Here is a 26,385-nt window from a genome sequence, read left to right on the forward strand (position 1 = left end):
AAAATATTAACAATTCCTTAAATGAAATTAAAAAATGTAACTTTCCCTAATAATAGCATTAGTAGTGTTCACAAAGGATTGAGATTCAGCAGTGTAGTAGGAAACTATCTTCATCAGACTATAGTAAACAAACAAGTTGGACTGCTCAAGAGTACTCCAGGGAAATCATCAGGATGAATCTCACACCTTATTAACAGGTCATGATGAATTTTTTTCAATTGCATTCATGGAATTATCCATGAGACCTAGATAATTCCATGAATGCAGCTGAAAAAAGTTCATCATGACCTATTAATCAGGTGTGAGATTCATCCTGATGATGTCCTTTGAAGTACTCCTGAGAAGTCCAACTTGTTTTTTGTCTGGCTGAAGACATTTCAACTTCAAAGTATATTTTCTACTTGCTTCTCTTTGGAAATTTAACAAAAACTTTCTGTCATGACTGCTAAAGGAAAGGTGTGATAGTTGCAAATACAGTATATCCCATGGTTTAAAGCATTAAATTTCATTTCCTTAAAATAATCTTGCTCTATAATAGTCATAAATGTAGTTGCCCTTGATTGAATGCTGTGAATACAGAAGTAACATAGTAGTACATGTTGCAACTTCAAGAATAAAACGCAATTTCGATATTATGTTTTCAGGTTTAACATAACAATAATTAAGGTTCATATATCACACTAGATATAATGTAACTTATTTACATCACCAGAACAGTAATGTAATATATGTATGTAATATAATATAATTACAATACATTAACTTGAACAGTTTAGCATAGAGGTGCACAATTGGGCCCTCCCAAAAGCCTTGGGCATGACTCATGGATCTCCCTTATGTTAGGAGTAAAAATGAACAAATACATTGGATAACAATAACATTTACTTATTTTAATATTCAATTATAATTAATATTAATAAAATACTTAAGGCAATTAATTGGATTAATTAATTGAAATAATTAATACATTTAATTTAATTTTGTCCATCAGTACTTTGGAGAGTATGGTCTCTGACACAGTATCAAAGCTCAGGTGAGATCTCTGACCTGCAAAAGGTTGGACCTTTGTGTGTACGCACATACAGTATATATGTACAGTGGAGTAGAACAGAATAACAGAGTTAAAATTAGCTCTAACCAAGTCCAAGACACTAGTTTGACTTAGTTTTACTGCTTGTGTTTACATAATATTGAGTTCCAATATTGCATGATCCCTTGTCCCTAAGGTTCCTGTACCTTCAACACCTTCTATCATTTCATCTCTTTTAGGAGAATTAAGAATTAAGTCCAAATATGGCTGATCCTCTTGTTTCCTTCTCTACTTTTTGGGTAACAAAGTTGTCTGCTAGGTTTGTTAGGAACGTGTTGGATCTTCCTCTTGGTGCAGAGTTTGTCTCCCATTTGATGTCAAGGTAGTTAAAATCCCCCATTACTATTGTGATATGCTTCCTACATACCTTAGTTAGCTGATTAGCAAAAAATTCATCTACGTTTGGTTGGCCTATAGCAGTGTTTCCCAACCTTTTTTGAGCCGCGGCACATTATTCATGTTTTCAAAATTCTGGGGAACACTGAAGGGGGGGGGGGGCGGGGGGGCTAAAGAAAAGTTTGGACAAAAAAAATATCTCTTCCTCCATTTCACTCTATTTCTCCCTCCCTCTTTCTCTCTCTTCCTTCCTTCCCTTCTTTCTCTCCATTCCTCTTTCTTTCTTTCTTCCTCTCTTTTTTGCTCTCTTTCTCTCTCCCTCCTTCCCTCTATGTCTTTCCCTCTCCCTCCTTCCCCCCTTTCTTTCTCTCTCTCTCTTGCTTTCTTTCCCTCTCTTTCTCTTGCTTTCTTTCTCTCATTCTCTCTCCCCTCCTTTCTCTCTCTCTCTCTTTCTCTCTCGTTCACCACGCCAGCAACAGAGAGAAAAAGAAAGAGCGAGAGAGAGCCGGAGAGAGAGTGGAGTGCGCAGCAGCCATCAGCCTCCTCGCCCTCCCAGACGTCCCCAGCGCCCAGCCTCGCGCCGCCTCCCATTAGCCCGGCCGAAAGCCACACAGTCCCGGACTCCCGGATCGCTTGCTTCTCCGGCCAGCGCGGCGCTTTCCTGGGCAGATGGCTTTGCTGACCGGAGAAGCGAGCGATCCGGGAGTCCGGGACTGTGTGGCTTTGCACCATGAAGAGAAAACGGCAGCAGGGAAAAGTCGGACGTTTTCTCTTCATGGCGCAAAGCCACACAGTCCCGGACTCCCGGATTGCTCGCCCCAAGGCAGGAGGCACGGCAGAGGAGAGTGGGCGGATCGGGCGGGCAATGGGGCAGGGCGGAGAAGCCAGGGGCGCGTTTGGCTGGAGTCACCGTGGGGAGGCAGGGGCAGGGAGGTGCGGCAGTAGGTGCCTCTGGCCAAACGCGCCCCTGGCTTCTCCGCCCTGCCCCACTGCCCGCCCACTCTCCTCCGCCGCCTCTCGCCGTGGCACACCTGACGTCTCGTGGCACACTAGTGTGCCGCAGCACACCGGTTGGGAAATGCTGGCCTATAGTATAGACCTATGGCAATATCATCCTGCCCCCTTTAATATTGACCCAAATGCATTCAAGAAAATTTTCATTATTGTTGTACTCTATTTCTGTAGATATGTAGTTATTTATTATATATAGTGCAACTCTACCTCTTCTTTTATTTGGTCTGTTTCTTTTAAATAATTTTAATCCCTCTAGCCGTATATTCCATTTGTTGATTTTATCCTACCAAGTTTCCGTAATAGCAACAATATTATATCTTCCCTCATTTAATATTATATCTTCCCTCTATTTATTCCTCATACTCTGTGCATTGGTGTTAGACATTTGAGTCCATTTTGATTGATCCCGTGTTTATTGTCTACAAACCTATGTTGGGCCTGACTGACCCAGCTTTCTTCCCACCTATTTGATTAGTGCACATGGTATGGCACTCACTATTAAATGTTTGGTTTTGCTTGATAGCAGGGCTGATAATCTTACCTGCAAACACATCTACGTTGCATGCACTATGCCCTATCAATTTTAGATTGCTGGGGACAGAAATATTCTGCATCAATTAATTTTCTGTCCCCACTGTTCAGTTTAAATATTTATCCAGCAAATCCGTGAATTTAATACCAAATAACTCTGACCCTTTCTTTGACCATCAAACCATCTTTTTGTACAGTTTTTCATTGGACCAACTGCAGGCATCATGATTAATAAAACCAAAGCTTTCCCTTTTACATCACTTCTTTAGCCACACATTAAACTCTGCTACGTGCTGGCCTTTCCCTTTTTGTTCCTTATATACAGTGTTCCCTCGATTTTCGCGGGTTCAAACTTCGCGGAACGTCTATACCACGGTTTCCCGAAAATATTAATTAAAAAATACTTTGCGTTTTTCCCCCCTATAGCATGTTTTTTCCCACCCGATGACATCATATGTCATTGCCAAACTTTCATCTGCCTTTAAAAAACATTTTTAAAATAAACTTTAATAAATAAACATGGTGAGTAATAATCTAAATGGTTGCTAAGGGAATGAGAAATTGCAGTTTAGGGGTTTAAAGTGTTAAGGGAAGGCTTGTGATACTGTTCATAGCCAAAAATGGTGTATTTACTTCCGCATCTCTACTTCGTGGAAATTCAACTTTCGCGGGTGGTCTCGGAACGCATCCCCCGCGGAAATCGAGGGAACACTGTACTGGTAAAACCTCTGAAAGATAAGCCTATACTACTAAGTTCATATCTCAAGCTCTGGAAGTCATTCTGCACAGAAAATACAACTTTTGGGGACAGATCATTTGTGCCAAGATGTATAATAGGATTAATGTCACAGTCCTTACTGGCATTCTTGACTATCTTAAGAATATGCCTCTTGTCTTAGCTAGCCTCTTGTCTCAGTTAGCAGTAGCACCTGGCAGACACCTGACCTTTTTCAAAACCTCCATATCCTTTCCTAAATTTACATCCCTTGCAATTGAATCACCAACCTTCCCTTTTTGATAACTTGCTTGTCTTGTGTGACTGATGTGTAATGCCTGATCCACACTTTCCCCTTTCCAAAGTTAGTTCTTCATCTCAGACTACGATCCCCTGCTTATTTGAGTTATCATTATCACAACTACCTTGACCAGTCACTTTAGTGTCCCTATTAAGATCAGCAAGGGCACTATATATGTTATGCTAGGACACAGCAAAAAGCTTGTGTTTATGGTTTACAGCTCTCACCCTGCCAGATCCCACAGTTGTCCATACGGCCCTTCTCCTGCAGGATCTTTGTGGTAGAGAGGGCTGATAGCGTGGCAACTCAGTGGAATAAGTGGAAGGGTTGAAATTGGGCACCCAGTTTCTGCATGGAGAGCACAAATTAGCAATTCCAGGCAGATAATCTGTACACGTAGACTAGTAATTTATTTACAAAGAGGACAGTATCCAAATTTGAAAAGACTAGTGTGAAAGACAGCTGCAAAATAAGTATTACACTGAACTAAGCCGGTCATTTTGAAGTACCTACCTATCTATCTATCTATCTATCTATCTATCTATCTATCTATCTATCTATCTATCTATCATTATATTTATATATATATATATATATATGTCACATGTTTAAGCTGAATTTGAAAATTAAGGGAGACTAGGATAGATCTATTTCGGCCTTATTTTGGCCTCATCAGCTAGCCATACCCACTGGGACTTGAACCTGCAACCTTTGCCTTGTAAGGCAGAGAATTATCCTCTAGGCTACAGTATCCAATCCCTTCAGCTCTGTACCAGGGAAGGGTTACATTTTGTGTTGAATCACCCTGGTATGTTGAAGGAACATCACAGCTCCTTTTTTGCCTCTCGGCCCAACCCAGGGCCATTTCCAAGGCAGTTAATTTTATTGATAGCCGACAATTCTATCTGTATGTGTCACATGTTTAAGCTGAATTTGAAAATTAAGGGAGACTAGGATAGATCTATTTTGGCCTTATTTTGGCCTCATCAGCTAGCCATACCCACTGGGACTTGAACCTGCAACCTTTGCCTTGTAAGGCAGAGAATTATCCTCTAGGCTACAGTATCCAATCCCTTCAGCTGTAGATTGTTCTGAGTTCGGGTTTTGCCCTGTGTAATATTTTGCATGTCTATGCGACGTTTCGGTGAAATCACATTCACCATCATCAGGCTGAAGTTTTAAGCTTTGTGTTGCTGTAAATATGGAATATGCTGTAAATAGAGATAGAAAAACATCCCCAAAATATGAACAAGCGGGATGATACCTCTCGCTTACCAGACATCTGGAAACCAGCCCTCAAACATATCCCAGCCATAGAAACCAGACTCAGAACACACATTGTAAAGCAATCAAGCAGCCTGCAAGTTCCAACTACTCAGGATATCACGCCTAATCTACAACCATTAACTAATCAGCATACCTCAGCTACATCAACGACCCCAATTGTTACCCCACTGACTCACCAGGAAGTTTCTACACAGCAGGCAATTGCTGAGCCATCAAACCACACCCAGCCACCAGTATTTATAGAAGGAATGCAGCTCAGGTCTCGCAGTGTTCGCCTGAGAAGAAGGACAGAAACACCAGCCTGAAGATGACAAGTGAGACCTCGTCGAAACGTCGCCAGAAATTTCCAAATCCTACACGGGAAGAAACCCAAATATACCAAGACCGTCATATATATATATATATATACACACACACACACACACACATATATACACATACAGTGATCCCCCGAGTTTCGCGATCTCGATCTTTGCGAAACGCTATATCGCGATTTTTCCACCTGATGACATCACTCCCTTCCTTTCTCATCTTTCTTTCTCTCTCTCTTTCTCTATCTTGCTTCTTCCTCTCTCACACTCTCTTCCTCCCTCTCTCATCTCTTTCTTTCCTTCTCTCTCTTTCTCTATCTCTCCCCCTCTTGTTCTCGAGCGGCGGGCAGCACCCAGGGAAGGTTCCTTCGGCCGCCCACCAGCTGATCTGCTCGGCAGCGCAGTAGCAGCGAGGAGCCGAAGATGGGGTTTCCCCTTTGCGTGGGCAACAGGGAAACCCCATCTTCGGCTCCTCGCTGCTACTGCGCTGCCGAGCAGATCAGCTGCTGGGCGGCCGAAGGAACCTTCCCTGGGTCTTCAACTCCCAGAGCGGCGGACAAGCGGCGGCCGGACAAGCGCCGGACAAGCGGTGGGCGGACAAGAAAAGCGATGGCCGGACAAGCGGACAAGCGGCAGCCGGACAAGCGGACAAGCGGCGGGCGGACAAGAAAAGCAGCGGCCGGACAAGCGGAAAAGCGGCGGAAAAGCGGAAAAGCGGCGGACAAGCAGCGGGCGGAAAAGCGGCGGGCGGAAAAGCGGAAAAGCGGCGGACAAGCGGAAAAGCGGCGGACAAGCGGCGGGCGGAAAAGCGGCGGGCGGACAAGCGGACAAGCGGCGGACAAGCAGAAAAGCGGCGGACAAGCGGGCAGGCAGGCGGCTCCTCAGCTGCTGGGTCTTCCCAGGTGCGGAAGTAAAAACACCATCTGCGCATGCGCGGCCATGGAAAAAAGAGCGCGCATGCGCAGATGGTGTTTTTACTTCCGCACCACTACATTGCGAAAAATCGAGTATCGCGAGGGGTCTTGGAACGTAACCCTCGCGATACTCGAGGGATATGTATGTCACATGTTTTTTTGCTGAATTTGAAAATTAAGGGAGACTAGGATAGATCTATTTCGGCCTTATTTTGGCCTCATCAGCTAGCCATACCCACTGGGACTTGAACCTGCAACCTTTGCCTTGTAAGGCAGAGAATTATCCTCTAGGCTACAATATCCAATCCCTTCAGCTCTGCACCAGGGAAGGGTTACATATTTTGTGTCAAATCACCCTGGTGTATCGAAGGAACATCACAGCTCCTTATTTGCCTCTCGGCCCAACCCAGGGCCATTTCCAAGGCAGTTAATTTTATTGATAGCCGACAATTCTATCTATATGTGTCACATGTTTTTTTGCTGAATTTGAAAATTAAGGGAGACTAGGATAGATCTATTTCGGCCTTATATATGATGGTCTTGGTATATTTGGGTTTCTTCCCATGTAGGATTTAGAAATTTCTGGCAACGTTTCGATGAGGTCCCACTCGTCATCTTCAGGCTGGTGTTTCTGTCCTTGTCTAAGGTGAACACTGTGAGACCTGAGCTGCCTTCCTTCTATAAATACTGGTGGCTGGGTGTGGTTTGATGGCTCAGCAATTGCCTGCTGTGTAGAAACTTCCTGGTGAGTCAGTGGGATAACATCTGGGGTCGTTGATGTAGCTGAGGTATCCTGATTAGTTAATGGTTATAGATTAGGCGTGATATCCTGAGTAGTTGGAACTTGTAGGCTACTTGATTGTTTTGCAATGTGTGTTCTTAGTCTGGTTTCTATGGCTGGGATACGTTTGAGGGCTGGTTTCCAGATGTCTGGTAAGCGGGAGGTATCATCCCGCTTGTTCATATTTTGGGGATGTTTTTCTATCTCGATGGCTTCCAGGATTATTCTTTTGCTGTAGTGTTCTGTTTTGGAAATTAATTTGGTACTGTCAAAATCAATTTCATGTCCTGTAGTTTTGAAGTATTGGAAAAGGGAGGAGGTTTTTTCTTTTTTCTTTAATGCATTCTTATGTTCTGCAACACGTGCATTTACTCTCCTGTTAGTTTGTCCAATATATGTGGCTGGGCAGATTTTACACGGTATTTGATAAACTCCCTGTTTTTCTAGTTGGATATTGTCTTTCGGGTTTCTTAGGATGTTGGCTATTTTTTTATCTGTACCAAAGGCTGTCTTGATGTTGTGTTTGCGGATAATTTTACTGATTTTATCTGTGGTGCCTTTGATGTAAAGGAGGAGGGCGATGCCATTGTCCTGTTCTGTTCTGGAAACCAGCCCTCAAACGTATCCCAGCCATAGAAACCAGACTCAGAACACACATTGCAAAACAATCAAGTAGCCTGCAAGTTCCAACTACTCAGGATATCACGCCTAATCTACAACCATTAACTAATCAGCATACTTCAGCTACATCAATGACCCCAGATGTTACCCCACTTACTCACCAGGAAGTTTCTACACAGCCGGCAATTGCTGAGCCATGAAATCACACCCAGCCACCAATATTTATAGAAGGAAGGCAGCTCAGATCTCACAGTGTTCGCCTTAGAACAAGGACAGAAACACCAGCCTGAAGATGACGAGTGGGACCTCGTCGAAACGTCGCCAGAAATTTCTAAATCCTACACGGGAAGAAACCCGAATATACCAAGACTGTCATATCTGTACCCGTGAAAATCTACGAGAATGTATGTATGTATGTATGTATGTGTGTGTGTGTGTGTGTGTATATATATATATATATATATATATATATATATATATATATATATGTCACATGCTTTTTTGCTAAATTTGAAAATTAAGGGAGACTAGGATAGATCTATTTCGGCCTTATTTTGGCCTCATCAGCTAGCCATACCCACTGGGACTTGAACCTGCAACCTTTGCCTTGTAAGGCAGAGAATTATCCTCTAGGCTACAGTATCCAATCCCTTCAGCTTGTAGATTTTCACGGGTACAGGTATGACGTTCTTGGTATATTCGGGTTTCTTCCCATGTAGGATTTGGAAATTTCTGGCAACGTTTCGACGAGGTCCCACTCGTCATCTTCGGGCTGGTGTTTCTGTCAGTGTTTTTAGGTCCCATTCGATATCTAGGTAGTATATGGTTGAAGTTCACAAAAATTGTTTGTTGGATGTGAAGGAGATTTTGCTTTATGCAGGACTGGAAATATTTTTTTGGTTTTAATGTGCTATGTTGTTTCAGGTGTGTGTATGTAGTCTTATAGTTTATAATAAACATGTTATGACTTAGTGATTTTTGTGAGTGCAATCAATTCCTTATTGAAGACATTATATTTTGGCATATGATTATCTGTGAACTATATTGAATAATGTCCTACAGTGAATATTGTTTATGTTGTAATGTCTAAGAACATGTAGAATTAACTGTGTATTTTTCTGTATAGTTTAACTATTTAAATAGGTGTAACATGCTCATCATCAATTGCTGATATTGCTAAGATTTTATTTATTATAGATAGGTGCAGTAATGATTTGTAATAAATCTTTCTAATACAACATTTTCCTGTCATTTATCTATTACTAAGCTCTTTATGAAGTTTACAGTAAAACACACTCAAAAAGAAAACAAACACAAGTTAAAACAAATAAAAATAGAAATAAAGACCAACATACCATGGCCATGGAAAGGCAGTTGTCAAAATTTGAAGCAATATAAATTGAAATATGATATAAAAGGCTTGGGAAAATAAAAATGTATTCTGTTCAAAAGAAAACTAATGTGGGCACCAATCAATCATCTTTGGGGAGGTGATATCACAAAAATGTTTCCTTTTGTAGAAGCTCCTCTCACCTTCCTTGGTGGTGGTAGATCTTCATTAGAAGATCTTACTGTTCAGGTAGCTACATATGGGAGAAAGTGATTCTTGAGATAACCTGCTCTTAAACTTTTTATGGTTTTAAAGATGAAAAACATCACTGGCAAGCAGTACAGATGGCAAAGTACTGGCATAATAGATGCATATCACCCAATCTCAGTGAGCATGTAAGCTGCTCTACTTTGAACCAAATTTCTTGAGAATATTCAAAAGCAGCCTCGTTTAATGTATTGCAATAATTCAGCTGAGAAATTAAACATTAATAACTATTGCAAGACCATCTTTTTCCAGGTAAGAGAAGAGCTAGAAAGATTAGTGGCCAGGAGGCTAAAATATATGCAGAATGGTTGCAGGAATTAGGTATGTTTGTTTAATGAAAATAAGGGACTAGGGGTGACATGAGAGCAGTTTTCCAATATCTAAGAAGAGGTGGTCAACTTAGTCTCCAAAGCACTTAAAGGCAGAACAAGAAGCAATGGATGGAAACTAATCAAGGAGAGAACAACCTAGAGATAAAGAGAAATTTCCTGACATAACAATTAATCAGTGGAACACATTGACTTCAGAAGTTGTGTATGCTCTATCACTGGAGGTTTTTAAGAAGTGTGGACAACAGTTTAGGATCTGTTTGGGTAGTGTTTAACCTGAAAGCTGAATAAGCTTTACACACTATTTATTTTGTTCTTTAGCTTAAAATATATAGGAATTTTTTATCATCATATCTCAATAATAATAATACTATGGGATATGAGTTTGGGAGCTTCGTGAAGTTGATAACCCACAATACTATATTAAATGCTTTATACTGAGGTGTTTTATATTTCTGTTAAACAACCTGTGACCCATTGGATAATCCTTTCATAGATATTTCCTTACCTAAACATAGAAATAGAATGACTATGGGCAGGTAAAAAAAGAGTGGGCACATTAGCAATTATGACCTTCCACCTGGCTTCTCCATTGATGTTGCTTGTGAGAAACTGGCAGAGAGTATAAGAAATCAGACCTCCTCATCATCCTTGTCAGATCCACAGTACGCCACTTTACTGGGGGAACCAAGAGAAAAAACTACCCCTGCTCCCTAGTTGGGTCTGTCCCAAGAGCTTTCTCCCTACGGTGATTCAGTGGTAAACGACAAACTACAGTGGTACCTCTACCTACAAACACCTCTACTTATGAACTTTTCTAGATAAGAACTGGGTGTTCAAGATTTTTTTGCCTCTTCTCAAGAACCATTTTCCACTTAAAATTCCAAACCTCCGAAACTGTAACCGAAAAAGCCTCTGTGGGGCCTCTCTAGGAATCTCCTGGGAGGAAACTGGGCTGGAAAAGGTGGGGAGAAGCCTCAATGGGGCTACTCTAGGAATCTCCTGGGAGGAAACAGAACCTGGCCATGGAACAAATTAAGTTTGTAAGTAGAGGTGTCACTGTACTTCTAAAAATAAAATCTTATTTCATTTCCGGTTCCCTGCATAAATGAATAGTTGTGTTCCTATCAAACTGACAACAAGTAGTCAAAATAGGGAATACTCTATCAAACCCTGCACCTATTAACAGCAATGTTCCCCAAGGTAGTGTTCTAGGACCCACACTTCATACTTTACATACCTTATATAAGCAACTGCATTCTCTTCCCTGATGATGTAAAACTATTCAACACCACTGACAATGCTGCTACCCTACAAAAAGACCTTGACTATGTGTCAGAATGATCAAACAATTGGCAACACCAAATCTCAGCCAACAAATGCTCTGTCTAACACATTGGCAAAAATAAATAATCAGAACACAAAATAAAAGCTGGACAGATACGACCTTGTAGACAACCCTCACTCTGTCAAGAACCTTGGAGTACTCATCTCAAATGACCTAAGTGCCAGAGTTCACTGTAACAGCATTGCAAAAAAACTCATTAAGACTCATTGTTAACCTAATCATGTATAGCTGCTTTCTTGTAATATTGAACTGCAAAGTAAGGCATATAAAACTTTTGCTAGACCAATTCTTGAATAAGCATATGCATCAAAGACAAATTCCTTGTGTGTCCAATCATACTTGGCTGATAAAGTTCTTCTCTTCTCTTCTCTTTTCTTCTCTTCTCTTCGTCTGGAACCCGCAGTGCATATCAGATATTAATACAATCAAACAAGTCTAGAGATATTTCACAAGAAGAGTCCTCCATTCCTCTGCTCGCAACAGAATACTTTATGCCACCAGACTTGAAATTTTGAGCTTAGACAATTTAGAACTTCACCTTCTTCAATCCGACTTAAGTGTAGTACATAAAATTATTGGCTGCAATGTCCTACCTGTCCATGAATGCTTCAGCTTCAACTACAACAATATATGAGCACATAATAGATATAAACTTATGGTAAACCGCTCCAAACTCAATTGCAAAAAATACGACTTTAGCAGCAGAGTGGTCAATGCCTGGAATGCACTACCTGACTCTGTGGTTTCTTCCCCAAACCCCCAAAACTTTAACCTTAGATTATCTACTGTCGACCTCACCCCATTCCTTAGGTCTTTAAGTGGCATGCATAAGTGCACCAGCATGTCTACCTTCCCTGTCCTAATGTTTCCTTTCATTCATATCCATTTTATGTATTCATAATCATGTTTATATCTGTTATATAATACATGCTCAAATAAAGGAAGGAAGGAAGGAGGTTCACCCATCAACTATCAACCTATCTCAGCCAGGCCTATCTTGCCAGCAGCATCCAAGTCACTTCCTTCTCCTTCCTTTATTGCTCACTGCTATTAAATTTCAACCTCAGTTCCAAAACAGCCAACCCCAACCAGATGTTTGCACACAGGGACTAGAGAGGCAGGAAAGAAGGCAGGAATACTGCCCTCCCATCTTACCTTGTGCCACACAGTCTATGGGTTTCTGAGAAATGTGGCCTGTGTTCCAAATTGCATTGATCCTAGCATTCTGTAAGTTAGTTCATTTGAATTATCTTGGTTCAATAATTGTTGCCCTGTAACTTCCAAATTCTCCCAGTTGAACAGAGAAACACACAGACCCAAAGGTTTGGTATTATATAAGCAAACATGTAATTTCTATTTAGATTCTATTCTATTGGATTAACAAAATTTGTTATCAATTTTATTATACAATGTTTACATCTCTCAACTAATTATTAGAAAAATTAACATTGTATCTCCCCCCAAAAATGTGAGAGATCTAGTAAGAACATGAGGTGGGAAGATCTCAGTTCAAATTTTATTTAAACTGTGAATTTATGAGATGTAGTCTTACCTTTAATCTTCTTTCTCTTTGTTATTTGTTTAAAATAAATAATATTTCCTGTAAAGATGTTAGGGAAAGTTTATGGAGGTGCTAATTAAGTAGTTGGGGAATGCTAGATAAAAAGTAATTATACCATGGTGAATAATGTGTGGCTGCTGTAAATTGGTCTTATAAGTTATTAAAATGTGAAAATACCTCTGAGACTTGTTTTAATTAACTCTGTTTCTCCCTTTCTTTCAGAATTTTTGTGGATGTTTCCTTTATTCAGAACTTGGAAGAAAACCTGCTACTTTTTAATGGCTGCCGCCACTGCTGCTGGATGATCATCTGAAACTCTTAATAGAAGATAAAACATTGCCAGGTGGTTTTCTGTAGCTTTTTGTGAATGACTGAAGGAAGAAATGCCTCTACCTTTTGGGTTGAAGTTGAAACGAACTCGACGCTATACAGTATCTAGCAAGAGTTGTTTGGTAGCCCGTATTCATCTGCTTAACAATGAATTTGTGGAGTTCACACTATCGGTGGAAAGCACTGGGCAAGAAAGTCTGGAGGCTGTGGCACAGAGACTTGAACTTCGAGAGGTAAGAAAGGTGGCTGTTGGCATCTCTATCTTGGAATATAAGAGGATTAAAAATTGTACTAGGTCAGATTCCGTTTTATATTTACCCTATTACTATTGTCTGCAACATGTAGTTATTGAAGTGTATTGAACAAACAGCAATCTTGTCACCCCTGTCACCTGTTATTTTTGACTGAAGGTAGCAAGAATTTGAATCTGATATTTTATATAGAAAATAAAGCAAGTATTCAGTCAGTGATGTAGAGTTCCTCCATCATCTTTCTGCACAATGACTTCTCCAGCATTAATATTTGGTTTTGATATTGTTTTCTGCCCAGTTGGATTGGATTGAGATGGGCAGCTATATAAATTGAATAAATAAATAAAGCATTCACATAAACAAAACTGGATTGTGAAAATTAAAAAATATCTCTACAAGCGTAGCCGCATGTAGCATGTAGCAAAAGCTGTAAAGAATCTTCACTAAGAACGGATTGTGCTATAAATATCTGAGAGATTATAATTAGGTTGCCTGGAATCGTAAGGTTACAGTCTAGGACAGGGATCACCAACCTTTTGGACTTCAGGGATCACTAAATTCATAATTTAAAATCTTGCAGACTACTAATCACCTTTTTTAATGATCTGTTGGGTGGGCGTGGTTAGGTGGCCATGTGACTGGGTGGGCAAGGCCAACTCAATGTTACTCATGTCAATGAGCACCTTGATGGTCTCTACTCATCCCTCTTCTCCCAGCCCCTCTTTGCCTGCCTGCCCAGGCTCCTTAGTGCCCCAACAGGAAGTAGTTGTTGGAGATAAGTAGCCACCATGAGAAAGAGTTGGCAAAACAGGTCAGTTTAAATTGAATCTGACCAAGAAGCAGGCTCAATAGAAGCACTTCACTGAGGACTAGGAGCATAGGCTTTTCAAGCAGAGGGAAGACATGAAGGAGTGGCACCTGGAGGCTCAGTGGGTTGAGATAATCAGCCCGTTCCAGGTCATGATTCAGTCCCACTGGAATAAGGCCCTCCAGGTCTTTGCCACCAGTAGCACTTCCCTCCAGCCTTTGTCCAAAGCCCCGCACCAGGATACTGAAGCAGACCCCAAGTTGGAATTTCTGTCCCCTCTGACCCATACAAAGGGAGAGACTCTCTGCAGCAACACAAATGTTCTTTGTATATATTTGGCCCAGGGGCTGTAGTTTGAGGACCACTGATTTAGTGCAATATAAAAAATGCAAATAATTTTTCTGCGGACCACCAAAATTTTCTCATGGACCACCAGTGGTCCACAGAGTACAAGTTGGTGACCACTGGTCTAGGGACCAACATGAAAAAGAAACAGAGAAATAAAAACAAAAAACAAATGTATTCTTATCTTTAGCAAGAGCAATTTCATTAAAATGAAGTAATGCTTAGAGACATTACCTATGTAGTGATTATAATATATATCTACTCTGCTTCATATTTACAATCTCCAATGAAAATTATTGACATGGTTGTTTGTATTGTCCTGAGTTCATTAAAAAGCCTAGTTACTATCAGTACATAATTATTAATTCAACAATTTGACAAAATGCTGTGCTAGTATCCCATTAGTATCCTGTTCACTTTTCCAACCAATGAACCAGCTACATTTTTTTCAGCATATTCAACTCCCATTCTGAACAGATTACAGACTAATGTTGATAACACCAAATGCGTTCAATACAATTGCTGTGGCTTATTAGGTTTATTTGCCTCTGAACATTTAAAAAAAAAATTTGTAAGAGTAAATATTAGAGTTATCTCTCTCTTGTTTTTCAGTAAACTATTTTTCTTTAGCTAATTAACTAGTTTAGGACATATCTGAGTTTGATATTCATTTTTTGAACATCTAGATGCCTGGATGACTTTCAATTCTTTACATTAAGAACGGGACTTTTCATTGTTCCTTCATTCTTAGATTGTCCCAGAGGAAATTATGCTGACTCGAAAACAAAAGTTCTCATTTAGGTCTCTTTATAAGGCTGAGCAGGAATTCCCTGACATGGCACAAGAATTTTGTTACAAACTAATCCATGGACCAGGTCAAATGTATATGGGAAAATAAATAGTAGTGTTACCTCTACTTAAGTAGTGTTACCTCTACTTAAGAACTTAATTTGTTCTGTGACCAGGTTCTTAAGTAGAAAAGTTTGTAAGTAGAAGCAATTTTTCCCACAGAAATCAATGTAAAAGCAAATAATGCGTGCAAACCCATTAGGAAATAAATAAAAGCTCGGAATTTGGGTGGGAGGAGGAGGAAGAAGAGGAGGAGGACAGTCGCTGCCGAAAGAAGAAGGTGAGGTGAGGGGAATAAAAAAAATCCAAAACTTTAAGGCTTTAAAAAAAAGGGACTCTGAGGCGGCAAGGAGGAGCACGTGCCTCCCATACACCCGGCACGAGGCTGCCTCCCATACACTGTGCCAGAGAAAGAAACCCAGGCAGGTGAGCGGGGGGCACCTCCCACTCCTTTGACTGAAAGGCTGCTGCTGCTACCTGCTTCCTCTTCTTTCCCATGCTGAAGGGCTCCCCTCTCCTCTTGCTCACTCTGTAGCCAGCACCTTTCCTTCATTGTGGTGACTCCCCAGTTTAGCTGAATCCGAGTTGAACTGGCTGGGATGAAGCACCCCCTTTTGCCTTTTCGCGTCAGATGCTCTGGGAGGCAACCTCACGCTGGTGTATGGGAGGTAGAGCGAGGGAGTCACCACAGCGAAGTGGTTTATTCCCTCTCCAAGCGCCCAGAGAAAGGAAAATGCTCTGTTCGCTCTGGGCTGCCCAGAGCGAAGGGAGCGTTTCTTTTCTCTGGGCGCTGGCAGAAGTTTATTCCCTCTCTAGGCGCCCAGAGAAAGGAAAATGCTTCATTCACTCTGGACTGCCAAAACCTCCTTAAGCGCCACTGAAAGGCTCCTCTGGCAGCCCTAAAAATCCCGAGACGGCTGGGATTAAAGGGGAATGGCAGGAAATTGGCCATGCCTTCATGCCGCTCTCAAATTTCCTGGTAAAGGTTTCCGGGCTTGGGTTCTTAAGTAGAAAATGGTTATTAAGAAGAGGCAAAAAAATCTTGAACACCTGGTTCTTATCTAGAAAAGTTCTTAAGTAGAGGCATTGTTAGGTAGAGGTACCACTGTACTATTCGTCTCCAGACAGAAACTTTCTCTGCATATAAATGTTTTCCATACTGGAAAAAATGAATTTGGCAGCCTTGCTCAATACATAGTGAAATTGGAGGGAAATCTGAATCTACTGCAGAATTTGTTAACCATATTTTCCATTTGACAGATTAATAATTCCTTATTTTCCTCTATTTTTTCTTCAAGCAGCTCAGTTCGGCATTCATGACTGTTAGGTAGCTCTGTTGTATCAGATAAAATATAATATCAGGCTAAAAGATGGTGCTTTGTCATTGTGAGTTTATTGTTTTAGTGGGGATTTGAATTTGAACTTCACAAATTCTAGTATAATAGTCTAATCGTTACGCTTGGCGGGACCCAGGGGAAGAGCCTTCTCTGTGGCGGCCCCGGCCCTCTGGAACCAACTCCCCCCAGAGATTAGAATTGCCCACACCCTCCTTGCCTTTCGTAAACTACTTAAAACCCACCTCTGCCGCCAGGCATGGGGGAATTAAGATTTTTTCTCCCCCTAGGCCGTTACAATGGTATGCATGGTATGTTTGTATGTGTGTTTGGTTTTCTATATTAAGGGGTTTTAATTTGCTTTTAGTATTGGATTATTATTGTATATTGTCTATGATTGCTGTTAGCCGCCCCGAGTTTTCGGAGAGGGGCGGCATATAAATCCAATAAAACTTGAAACTTAAACTTTGTTAAAAATCAGATTGTGGATATTAGAATCAGCTACAAAATTTTAAGGGTTTCCTCTCCTCCACCTCAGTAAGCATTCTTCCAGAGATTGTTTTGGAAACAAAGTATGTACAGCCAAGGAAATAGGCACCATGCAAACATGTAAGCAGCATTCCTCATAACCTTCATTGCAAACAGAAAATATGTCTGTCATCTAAGTTCATTTTAACAAGCTTTCGGTTTTAATCACACTCCTCCACTACATTTGAAAGATATTTTGATCATCTTCCAAGTCTTGTATGTTTCTGAGAAAAACTTTCCAGATCAGTGTCTATACACTAAACTCTTGTGTCTGTAATCTTTAACTGGGTGAAACTGTACCATACAGTAACAATTTTTGAGCCAAAGTATTTCAAATGGGCTTACAGAATTGTCCAATATTTGGAATCCATGATGCCCATATAATTGAAATTTGGTAAATTTTATCAAACATTTTGATCTGTTGCATGGATGTTTGGGTAGTTCAGGGTTGGGGAATTTGTGGCAGGTGGGGTATTGTTTTTTTGTTTTTTGTTTGGATTGTTATGTGTGTTGGGCCTGGTCTTTAGGCATCGTGTGAATTTTGTTGTATGGGTATACTGTGTATATACATGCAATGACAATAAAGTATTTATTTATTTATTTATTTTATTATTTGTGACATAAAATTATAATAAAACATTTAATGCTAATACAAAATGTCATTAAATATTTCCTGTGTACAAGTCCTGATGATCATAAGAACATAAGAAGAGCCATGCTGAATCGGGCCAAAGCCCATCAAGTCTGGCATTCTGTATCACACAGTGGCCCACCAATTGTACATGGGAATCTTGAGCAGAAAGAGAAGGCAAAACCCTCCCTTTCCCTTGACCCCCAACAAATGGTACCCAAGGGTATCCTGCCTGCCTCAACCAACATAGAGGCGGCACTTGGACATCAGGGGACATCAACTGTGCTATACAGTTCAGCATGTTTTACTTTTACGTCTCTGAATAAATTCCTCAATTCTTAAAACCTTTTCCAGTGAAGGCAGTACATATATATATGACGGTCTTGGTATATTCGGGTTTCTTCCCATGTAGGATTTGGAAATTTCTGGCGACGTTTCGACGAGGTTCCACTCGTCATCTTCAGGCTGGTGTTTCTGTCCTTGTATGTATGTATGTATGTTGTGTGTGTGTGTGTGTGTGTGTGTGTGTGTGTGTATATATATATATATATATATACATACATACATACATACATACATACATATATATATATATATATATATATATATATATATATATATATATCTGAAATGTTTTTTTTAGCTGGAATTTTAAAATTAAGGGAGACTAGGATGGTCCCATTTCGGCCTTGTTCTGGCCTCATCAGCTATATGTATGTAAAATACCATGTAGATTAGGCTGAAGAAGAAACTTTGACTTAAGGTCATTCAGTAAATTCCATGACTTAATAATTAGATTTACACATTCTGCTGAGTTTTGGTTTATTTGAAACATATACTGTACATTACATAGTTTCACACAGAATACTGATTCTTAAACCATCATTGACAACTGCAGCTGGATTAATGTATCATTTTATGACAAACAGGAAGAGACTACACCGATGTTTTAGGAGCTCTCTTGGAAGATGCATTGAAAATAGAAGTCAGTGTGGGCATGGATAATGTCTTTGGAATGAACATTAAAATATTAAGTAAGGGGAGGCTACAAACCAAGCAAGTTGCCAAGTGGCTTCTCTTTCTCTCAGGTTTCAGCCTAATTAAGGAAGTCAACATGACATCAATGATGATCCTTTCCAAAATCCTGCTCTTTAATTCCAGAACACTGATAAAATGTCTATTATCTATGATTTAAACGATGAAAACAGCTGAACTAAAGACCTGACTGACAGAAGAAGTGAAAGTTCATCCTTCTCATCTTTGTCTACTTGAGCTATTTTGTTCTACAAAAGACCAATGATAAAAGATAGATAGCTTCATCATGGTCTATATCAGTATTTCTCAACCTCAGCAACTTTGTAGAGGTATGGACTTCACCTCCCAGACTTGACCAATTGGTGGATTCTGGAAATTTAATCCACATATGTCTTAAAAGTTGCTGAAGTTGAAAAAAAAGTTATCTACAAACATTCTATCTCACAGACAAAATGCTTGACATTCTGCCATTTTTCTGCCATTTCATGCATGCTAATGGGTTTGGATGTAGATTCTGTTAGTAAAAAAATCCCCAAGCATTTTGTGATAGCATTCATGCCAGTTGATCTCATTTAGCTTACAACCAAAATGTTATATTCTCTGATTGGAAGAGAGTTTACTTTGAATAGTTGCATATTCCATATCCCCATGTTTTTAAAAACATAATTATAATAAGTTACAAAGGCAGTCCTCAACATAAGAACATAAGAAGAGCCATGCTGAATCAGGCCAAAGCCCATTGAGTCCAGTGTTCTGTGTCACACAGTGGCCCACCAATTGTCCATGGGGATCATGAGTAGAAAGAGAAGGCAAAACCCTCTCTTTCCCTTGACCCCCAACAAATGGTAACCAAGGGAATCATGCCTGCCTCAACCAACATAGAGGCGGCACTTGGACATCTGTTTCAATACTAATGATTGTTTGCAATCACAATGGGCTTGGAATGGATATTTTGTAGCCCATAAAAGTCCATCAAGGAAAGGAAAGAGCTTTTTCTATGGTAATACTATGATACATTTACTTACCAAACATTTGAAATGGTTTTATAAAATTTGTCTGCAATTTATAGATTTTGCTACAACCCAGTTTGATGGAGTATTGTTTTTTTCATTTATAGTACTCATATCTTTGAATCTATTCTGATGAATGACATACTAGAAATCACAACTGATATGCAGATGTTGAGATGGTCTCTTGACTTGGCACATTATTCATAAATACCATGTTTCCCTTAAAATAAGACCCTGTCTTAGAATTTTTTTTGAACCCTGATATAAGTACTTGGCCTTATTACCAGGGATGGGCTACTGCCCGGACGGGGAGGGGGGAGAAGCCCAGTGGGGTAGCAAAACTGGAGCTCCATCCGAGAGCACCCAATTTGTACTGAAAGATAGAAACATAGAAGTCTGACGGCAGAAAAAGACCTCATGGTCCATCTAGTCTGCCCTTATACTATTTTCTGTATTTTATCTTAGGATGGATATATGTTTATCCCAGGCATGTTTAAATTCAGTTACTGTGGATTTATCTACCACGTCTGCTGGAAGTTTGTTCCAAGGATCTACTACTCTTTCAGTAAAATAATATTTTCTCATGTTGAAAGAAAATGCATAAGCCACGTCCACAGTGTGATAATAAAAAATTTGGTAGCCCTTCACTGCTTATTACCATGCATTCAAAAGCCTGATTGGGCTTATTATCAGGGGATGTTTTATTAGAGAAAACGGTATAATTAATAAAAATTTGCAACTCTTACTATTTCTAGGTACTGGTCATAATTTCTCTTCAAAACATAACATTTGAAATATTATGAAGAAAACATTATCTAACACATTCTGTTGTATGGTTATATTTCCTATTTCTAGATTTGTATTCTCTATTTTGAACTTTGGTTCAAGTTAGTAAAAAATAGGTCCCAAAATAGTCAACAAAAATCATTTCTTGTCGTTGTGGGTTTATTTTATGACAAGTGTTTATTAGGAAATGAAAAAAATATTCTGGGAGCAGATATTTCTGCCAAGCCAAGTACCATGGACTATTTATACCCCACACTACATGTTTCTAATTAGTTGGAAAAGTTAATAGCCTTATAAGTAAGCAAACCACTGAGTCCTGACAGTTCTGAACTACTGCTTAAAGTAATTTGCATTATGCAATCATAATGCTTACTTCTAGAATACTAGGACTACAGTACATTATATGATAATCCGTACTGAAAGATAAACAGATTCCTGTGGTCATATGAATTTAAAAGCTAGTTGTAGGAATTGAGGTCCCCCCACCACTTGTCTTTGCTAATCCTTCATCTGAGGCTGCTTGAGTCAATCCCCAGCAACTGGTATTTTGCATTACTTTTGTAAAGCAGTTTGTTATGTGGTTTCAGTTTAGATGGTGTGAAAATATTTTAACCATACTTGGAAATTTTTTATGTTCCCAGTTTCAGAAACATAACTTAAAATATCCATCTAGTTTGAGTTTTCTTTTAATTATCAAGATTAAGTAAACCCATTGTAACAGTCTTAATACCATTATCAAAGAATGAGTCGGTACAACATTGTGCTATATGCAAAGCACATTTAAATATATACATTTATGTTGCTTGTTTCCTACAATTATTATTGTTGGGGGCAATATGCAATATGCTGATTTTGTAAACCATTTAGAGAGGGCTGTAAAAGCACTATAAAGTGGTATATAAATCTAAATGCTATTGCTATAATCCCTGCAGCATTGTGCCAGAGCCCTTCTATGTCATCTTCCTAACAATGATCCAGCCATGAGCACATTCAGTTTGGCTTCCATGGTTAAATCTCCATGGATCCACATTGAAGCCCTGTCAAATCAGATTCCTATTTTGCCTGGAGAAATGCCTGTCTAAGTTGATTGGGAACAAATTCTTGTAATAACCTTATACTCCAAAACATTTTTGGCATCCCCCTTAAATCTCTTCATGAATATTGCCCACTAAAAATGTTTGGAAAAAGCAGATATAAACATAGGATAAATATAAGCATCATTCCCTTTACTCACTTGACAGAGTAGTGATTTTTCTGCTATACTTGTTGAAGTACAGCTCCTAATACCTCAAGCTAGCTGTTGCCAATTATGAGTAATGCTTAAACAATTTGTGAGAGATTCTTCTCACACTGATAAAGAATCTGCAGGTATCAAAACAGGAAACACATGCAGACTTCTTCGTGGAAAGGGCAAGTTTCCAGTCCACTGCATTGAAACAAACATGGAAAAATGAACAAGCTGTTTTGCCTATTTCAGCTCACTTGAAAGTAATCACTGGAATTTTGGGGTTGTAACTTTTAACCTTCCTTCCAATAAACATGTTTCACAGAACTCTGAGGAAAAAAAGTCTGACACAGTTATAGTTTTAGCATTAAGTGGAGAGCCATAAACCTTAATCACTTTACACTCATTACTGAACTACTTATCTCTATAGAAAGCTCTGAAGTGGAAGAAGGATTTCACACAGATCTTGATAACAAATTAGCTGTTAGTGTCATGAGGCAAGAGAATTTTTCATGTACTAGGAGGAAGATTCATGTCAATTAGAACACCTGAAGTTATACAATCATATTACTGGCAATGAGGTGGTGATTTACATGAGTAATTGTTTACCTAGCTGTGATATAATGTTTTGCCCATTTTAGGTTTGGTTAAATTGTGAATTCATTTCAACAGGATTTATGTATACTGATTGGTGAAGTTCTATATGCAAAATATTCATTTTTAAACGTTTATTTATAATGCCCTTTTAACAAAGGGCATAACAGCATGTTAGCAACAGCACTTTTTAACAGAGCCAGCATATTGCCCCACAATCCGGGTTCTCGCTTTACCTGCCTCGGAAAGATGGAAGGCTGAGTCAATCTTGAGCAGGTGATGAGATTTGAACCACTGACCTGCAGATCTAGCAGTCAGCTTTAGTGGCCTGCAGAACTGCACTCTACACACTTTGCCACCTCGGCTCATTAATTTGACATATTAGCAAAACGCTAAGAATCATGCTTAATTTTCAAAGTATTATATACATTTATTCCTGGTTTTGAAAGATCTATAACTAAGAAGAAATTTTCTGACATAACAATTAATGACTTGCCTCCACAAGTTATGGGTGCTTCAACAGCCATAACCAATTGTCTGAAGTGGTATAGGGTTTGCTGATTAAGGAGAAGGTTGGACTAGAAGACCTCCATGGCCTCTGTTATTTTGACATACAGTATTTCCTTAAATACATAATATTGTACTACTAGCTTTTTCACATTGTTTTTTCCTGTGTTCATGTAATCTGCACCAATCCATTGTTAAGCATTCCCACCACCAGTATTCTTAGACTGAACATCTATGCCATTTGTTGAACAGATAAGAAAAATTTAAATAAATGGAACATAATTATGTAAAAATCTGTCTAGGGTTGATTTACTTCCTGGAATTTGAATGAAGAGTAACCTGTTAAAATTAAGAAATCTTACAACAGCATTATTTTTGAATGCTGAAAATATTTCTAGAGTTATGTCAGCTTTCTGAAGAACTGGTATGTCTTCTGCTAATGTTAGCAGTTTGTTTAGCCATGATTAAAATGTTATTGCCTTTTAATATACTTCACACTGCAGGATTCTTAAATGCAATTAGAGCACCTGAAACAAACATACAATTGCAGCTATGAATGTGTACAGGAGAGACCATATTTTATTCATGTGGAAACTCCTATGAGTTATCTAAGCATCCAAAATTGATACTTTTTCCTTTATAGTTCTTGACTGCTATAGAGAGAAGTGAGTAACTACGGTACCATGTCTATTTTGTAAAGACAAGGATTTTTTTAAAGGGACTTTTTCAAAGGATAAAGATTTGTGCTTGAGTTGGTTTGTTTTACATGATGATCATGCTACATATGTAAACATGAATTGATAGAAATTATTCTATGCTGATTTCTTAGATCTTTTTATTGTATATAAAGGATTAAAAGGACAATTTCTACTATTTGTGATATACCTTATTTTATTTTTTTAACATGTAATGGTTCCTTTTCATATTTTCCTTTTAGATTACATATTTTAGCCTTTGGTATTTCAACAAGCAGAACCAGCGGAGGTGGATAGACTTGGATAAGCCTCTCAAAAAGCAACTGGATAAATATGCATTGGAGCCAACTGTATTCTTTGGTGTGGTGTTTTATGTGCCTTCTGTCTCTCAACTTCAGCAGGAAATTACCAGGTGAATCTTGTAAGCTTGCATAGAATAATTCTAATTATAAAATAATTAAATTTTACATGACTCTGATGAACCTGATACCAGTTGTTTCCATATATCTTTACTATGGATTTAGTCCTTGATTTGAACAAAAATATTTCTGATTAATATTTCTTTCATGGAGAGTGGATTTTAGCTTAGATAAACACAAGTAGATTTCCTTTGGAGGGTAATAAAAGCTGTTACTCTTCTAAGCTGCTGAGTGAAGTCTCAGATTTGATTATGAAGTTCTTGGTTGCTTTTTGTCCTAGAAAATAGGAGAAAATACACTGGGATAGCACCATTTGGGAAGCACTGGTTTACACTGCATGGGACAACTTAAGAATCCAGCGTTAGATTTACTTAGAGGTGTCAAATATTGAATGTGAATAAGCATTGACTGGTGGTTTTTTTTGGGGGGGGGCTAAATTTGCATAACTTTGTCACTGAACATTATCAATTTTATGGATGTTCCTTCTGTGAAAGGATAAAGGGAATTGATCTGAGTTAACCATCAGTGCCAACATTTGAAGTCTCTATTGCACAAGCATACTCATCCATCATGTGATTTGGTGTGCACACAGTTCACACTAAAACATCTTAGAAGTATGATTGAATTGAAGCAATTTACCATGGAGAAGTTGGCCGCTATACCTACTGATCAATGGGAGAGAAGATCACTGTTTGTAGGAAATTATCTATATACAGTACTACTAAAACATGTATGTCTCTTTATAACTTTCAATTGGGTGAAACACTGTGGCATCAGGCAGCAATGTTTGAATCAAGGTGCTGTAAATGGGCTAAATTACAGAATGTTTAAAAAATCTGGGACCTATTATTCCTGTGGGATTGACATTTGGGAAAGTTGTGGCTGCTTTAGCACTGCCATGCCAGAGTGTTATTTTCAGTGCTCCCACCTAGTTTTTCAAAAGAAAGGCTTATGGGGAAGCTGGCAGGTAGTCCGAAGTCCCAAGCCAGCAGATAAGTAAGTGGCTGCTGCCAGATGGGGAAGGAAGTGAGTGGATGTACGGAAGTGGCACTATGTGAGTCAGAGAGGATATATGAAAAGTGCCATTCAACTTGGAAAGTATATTCTGGGGTATGTAAGAAGTTGAAAAGACGGCATGGCTTGGGGAGATGGATGAGATGTATATAAAGTGTGAAGTTGCACAGCAGTGCTGTACGAGTAAGAGATGTGTATGGGTGTGAATGCAGGCATGAGGGTTAGGAATGCATAAATAAATTAATAAATAAGTATCTCTGAAGGATTGTGCAACAGTCCATGGTCTAGTTGCTAGTAAATATGATACAAGTAACCAAATCTATAACAGTTATTACTTTTTCTTACTAACACACTGTATGTTGAAGAGATTTCAGCATCAAATCTGGGTCATCCTTCACCAGTTTAGATTACGGTATTTTTCGGAGTATAAAATGCACATTTTCCCCACTACTGAATACTGTACAGCCATTTTTGGCCTCCTGAAGCTTCGCCCCATGTCCCATTTTTTTTGCAGAAATGGTGTGCAGAGGATTTGGGAGAGTGCTCCTAAGGGTTGGGGGAAGGCAAAAACGCCCCCATTTTTTTAAAAAAAAACCCAACAACCACCAGTGTTTTTGTCTTCCCTCAGCCCCCAGGAGCATTCTGCAAGCCTCCCAAACTCTCTGCGTGCCCCATTATTTGCAAAAATGGGTGAAAAACGGGCCTCTTTTTGCAAAAGAAACAGGGTACACAGAGGGTTTGGGAGACCTGCAGAGGGCTCCTGTGAGCCGGGGAAGACAAAAACACTCCTGTTTTGATGAAAAACAGGTGAAAAACAGGCCATTTTTTGCAAAAAGGGGACATTTTTGCCTTCCCCTAGGTGCCAGGAGCACTCTGCAGGCCTTTCAAACCTTCTTCATGCCCTGTCATTAGCAAAAATGGCCCCCAATTTTCATCTGTTTTTCCAAAAAAACGGGGCACGCAGAGCATTTGGGAGGCCTGTAGATTGCTCCTGGAAGCCAGGGAGAACACAATCTTTTTTTTAAAAACTTATTTACCTCTTCAAAATCTTGGTGCATCTTATACACTGGTGTGTCTTATAGTATACAACAAGTTTACAGAATAGTGGGCCATGTGTGTTAAAGACTATTTTCTTTACCAAGTTCAAACTCAAACATGAAATCTGAATCTGTTGGAAGAATCTAATTATAGTATACTAACAGATTTAAGTGATGCTTCTTCTCCAAGAGATAAATAATGAAGGATGGAATTAGTTAAGACTTAAAAATGGAAGTAGAAAGAAAGAAAT

The 26,385-nt window shown here is 39.3% G+C and overlaps 1 protein-coding gene across 2 annotated transcripts in view; it reads left to right on the forward strand.

The window, feature by feature from the left end:
- The window catches only part of PTPN21 (protein tyrosine phosphatase non-receptor type 21), a 64,738-nt gene that overhangs the window by 2,452 nt on the left and 35,901 nt on the right, over window positions 1-26,385 (forward strand). For both annotated transcript variants that reach the window (XM_070753815.1, XM_070753824.1), the window contains exons 2-3: window positions 12,959-13,299; window positions 23,907-24,076. In XM_070753815.1, coding sequence (XP_070609916.1) covers window positions 13,120-13,299; window positions 23,907-24,076 — 350 coding nt within the window. In that variant the 5' untranslated portion in view covers window positions 12,959-13,119. The remainder of the gene's footprint in view (window positions 1-12,958; window positions 13,300-23,906; window positions 24,077-26,385) is intronic.

The sequence above is a fragment of the Erythrolamprus reginae genome, chromosome 1, assembly GCF_031021105.1.
Source record: "Erythrolamprus reginae isolate rEryReg1 chromosome 1, rEryReg1.hap1, whole genome shotgun sequence".
NCBI lineage: Eukaryota > Metazoa > Chordata > Lepidosauria > Squamata > Dipsadidae > Erythrolamprus > Erythrolamprus reginae.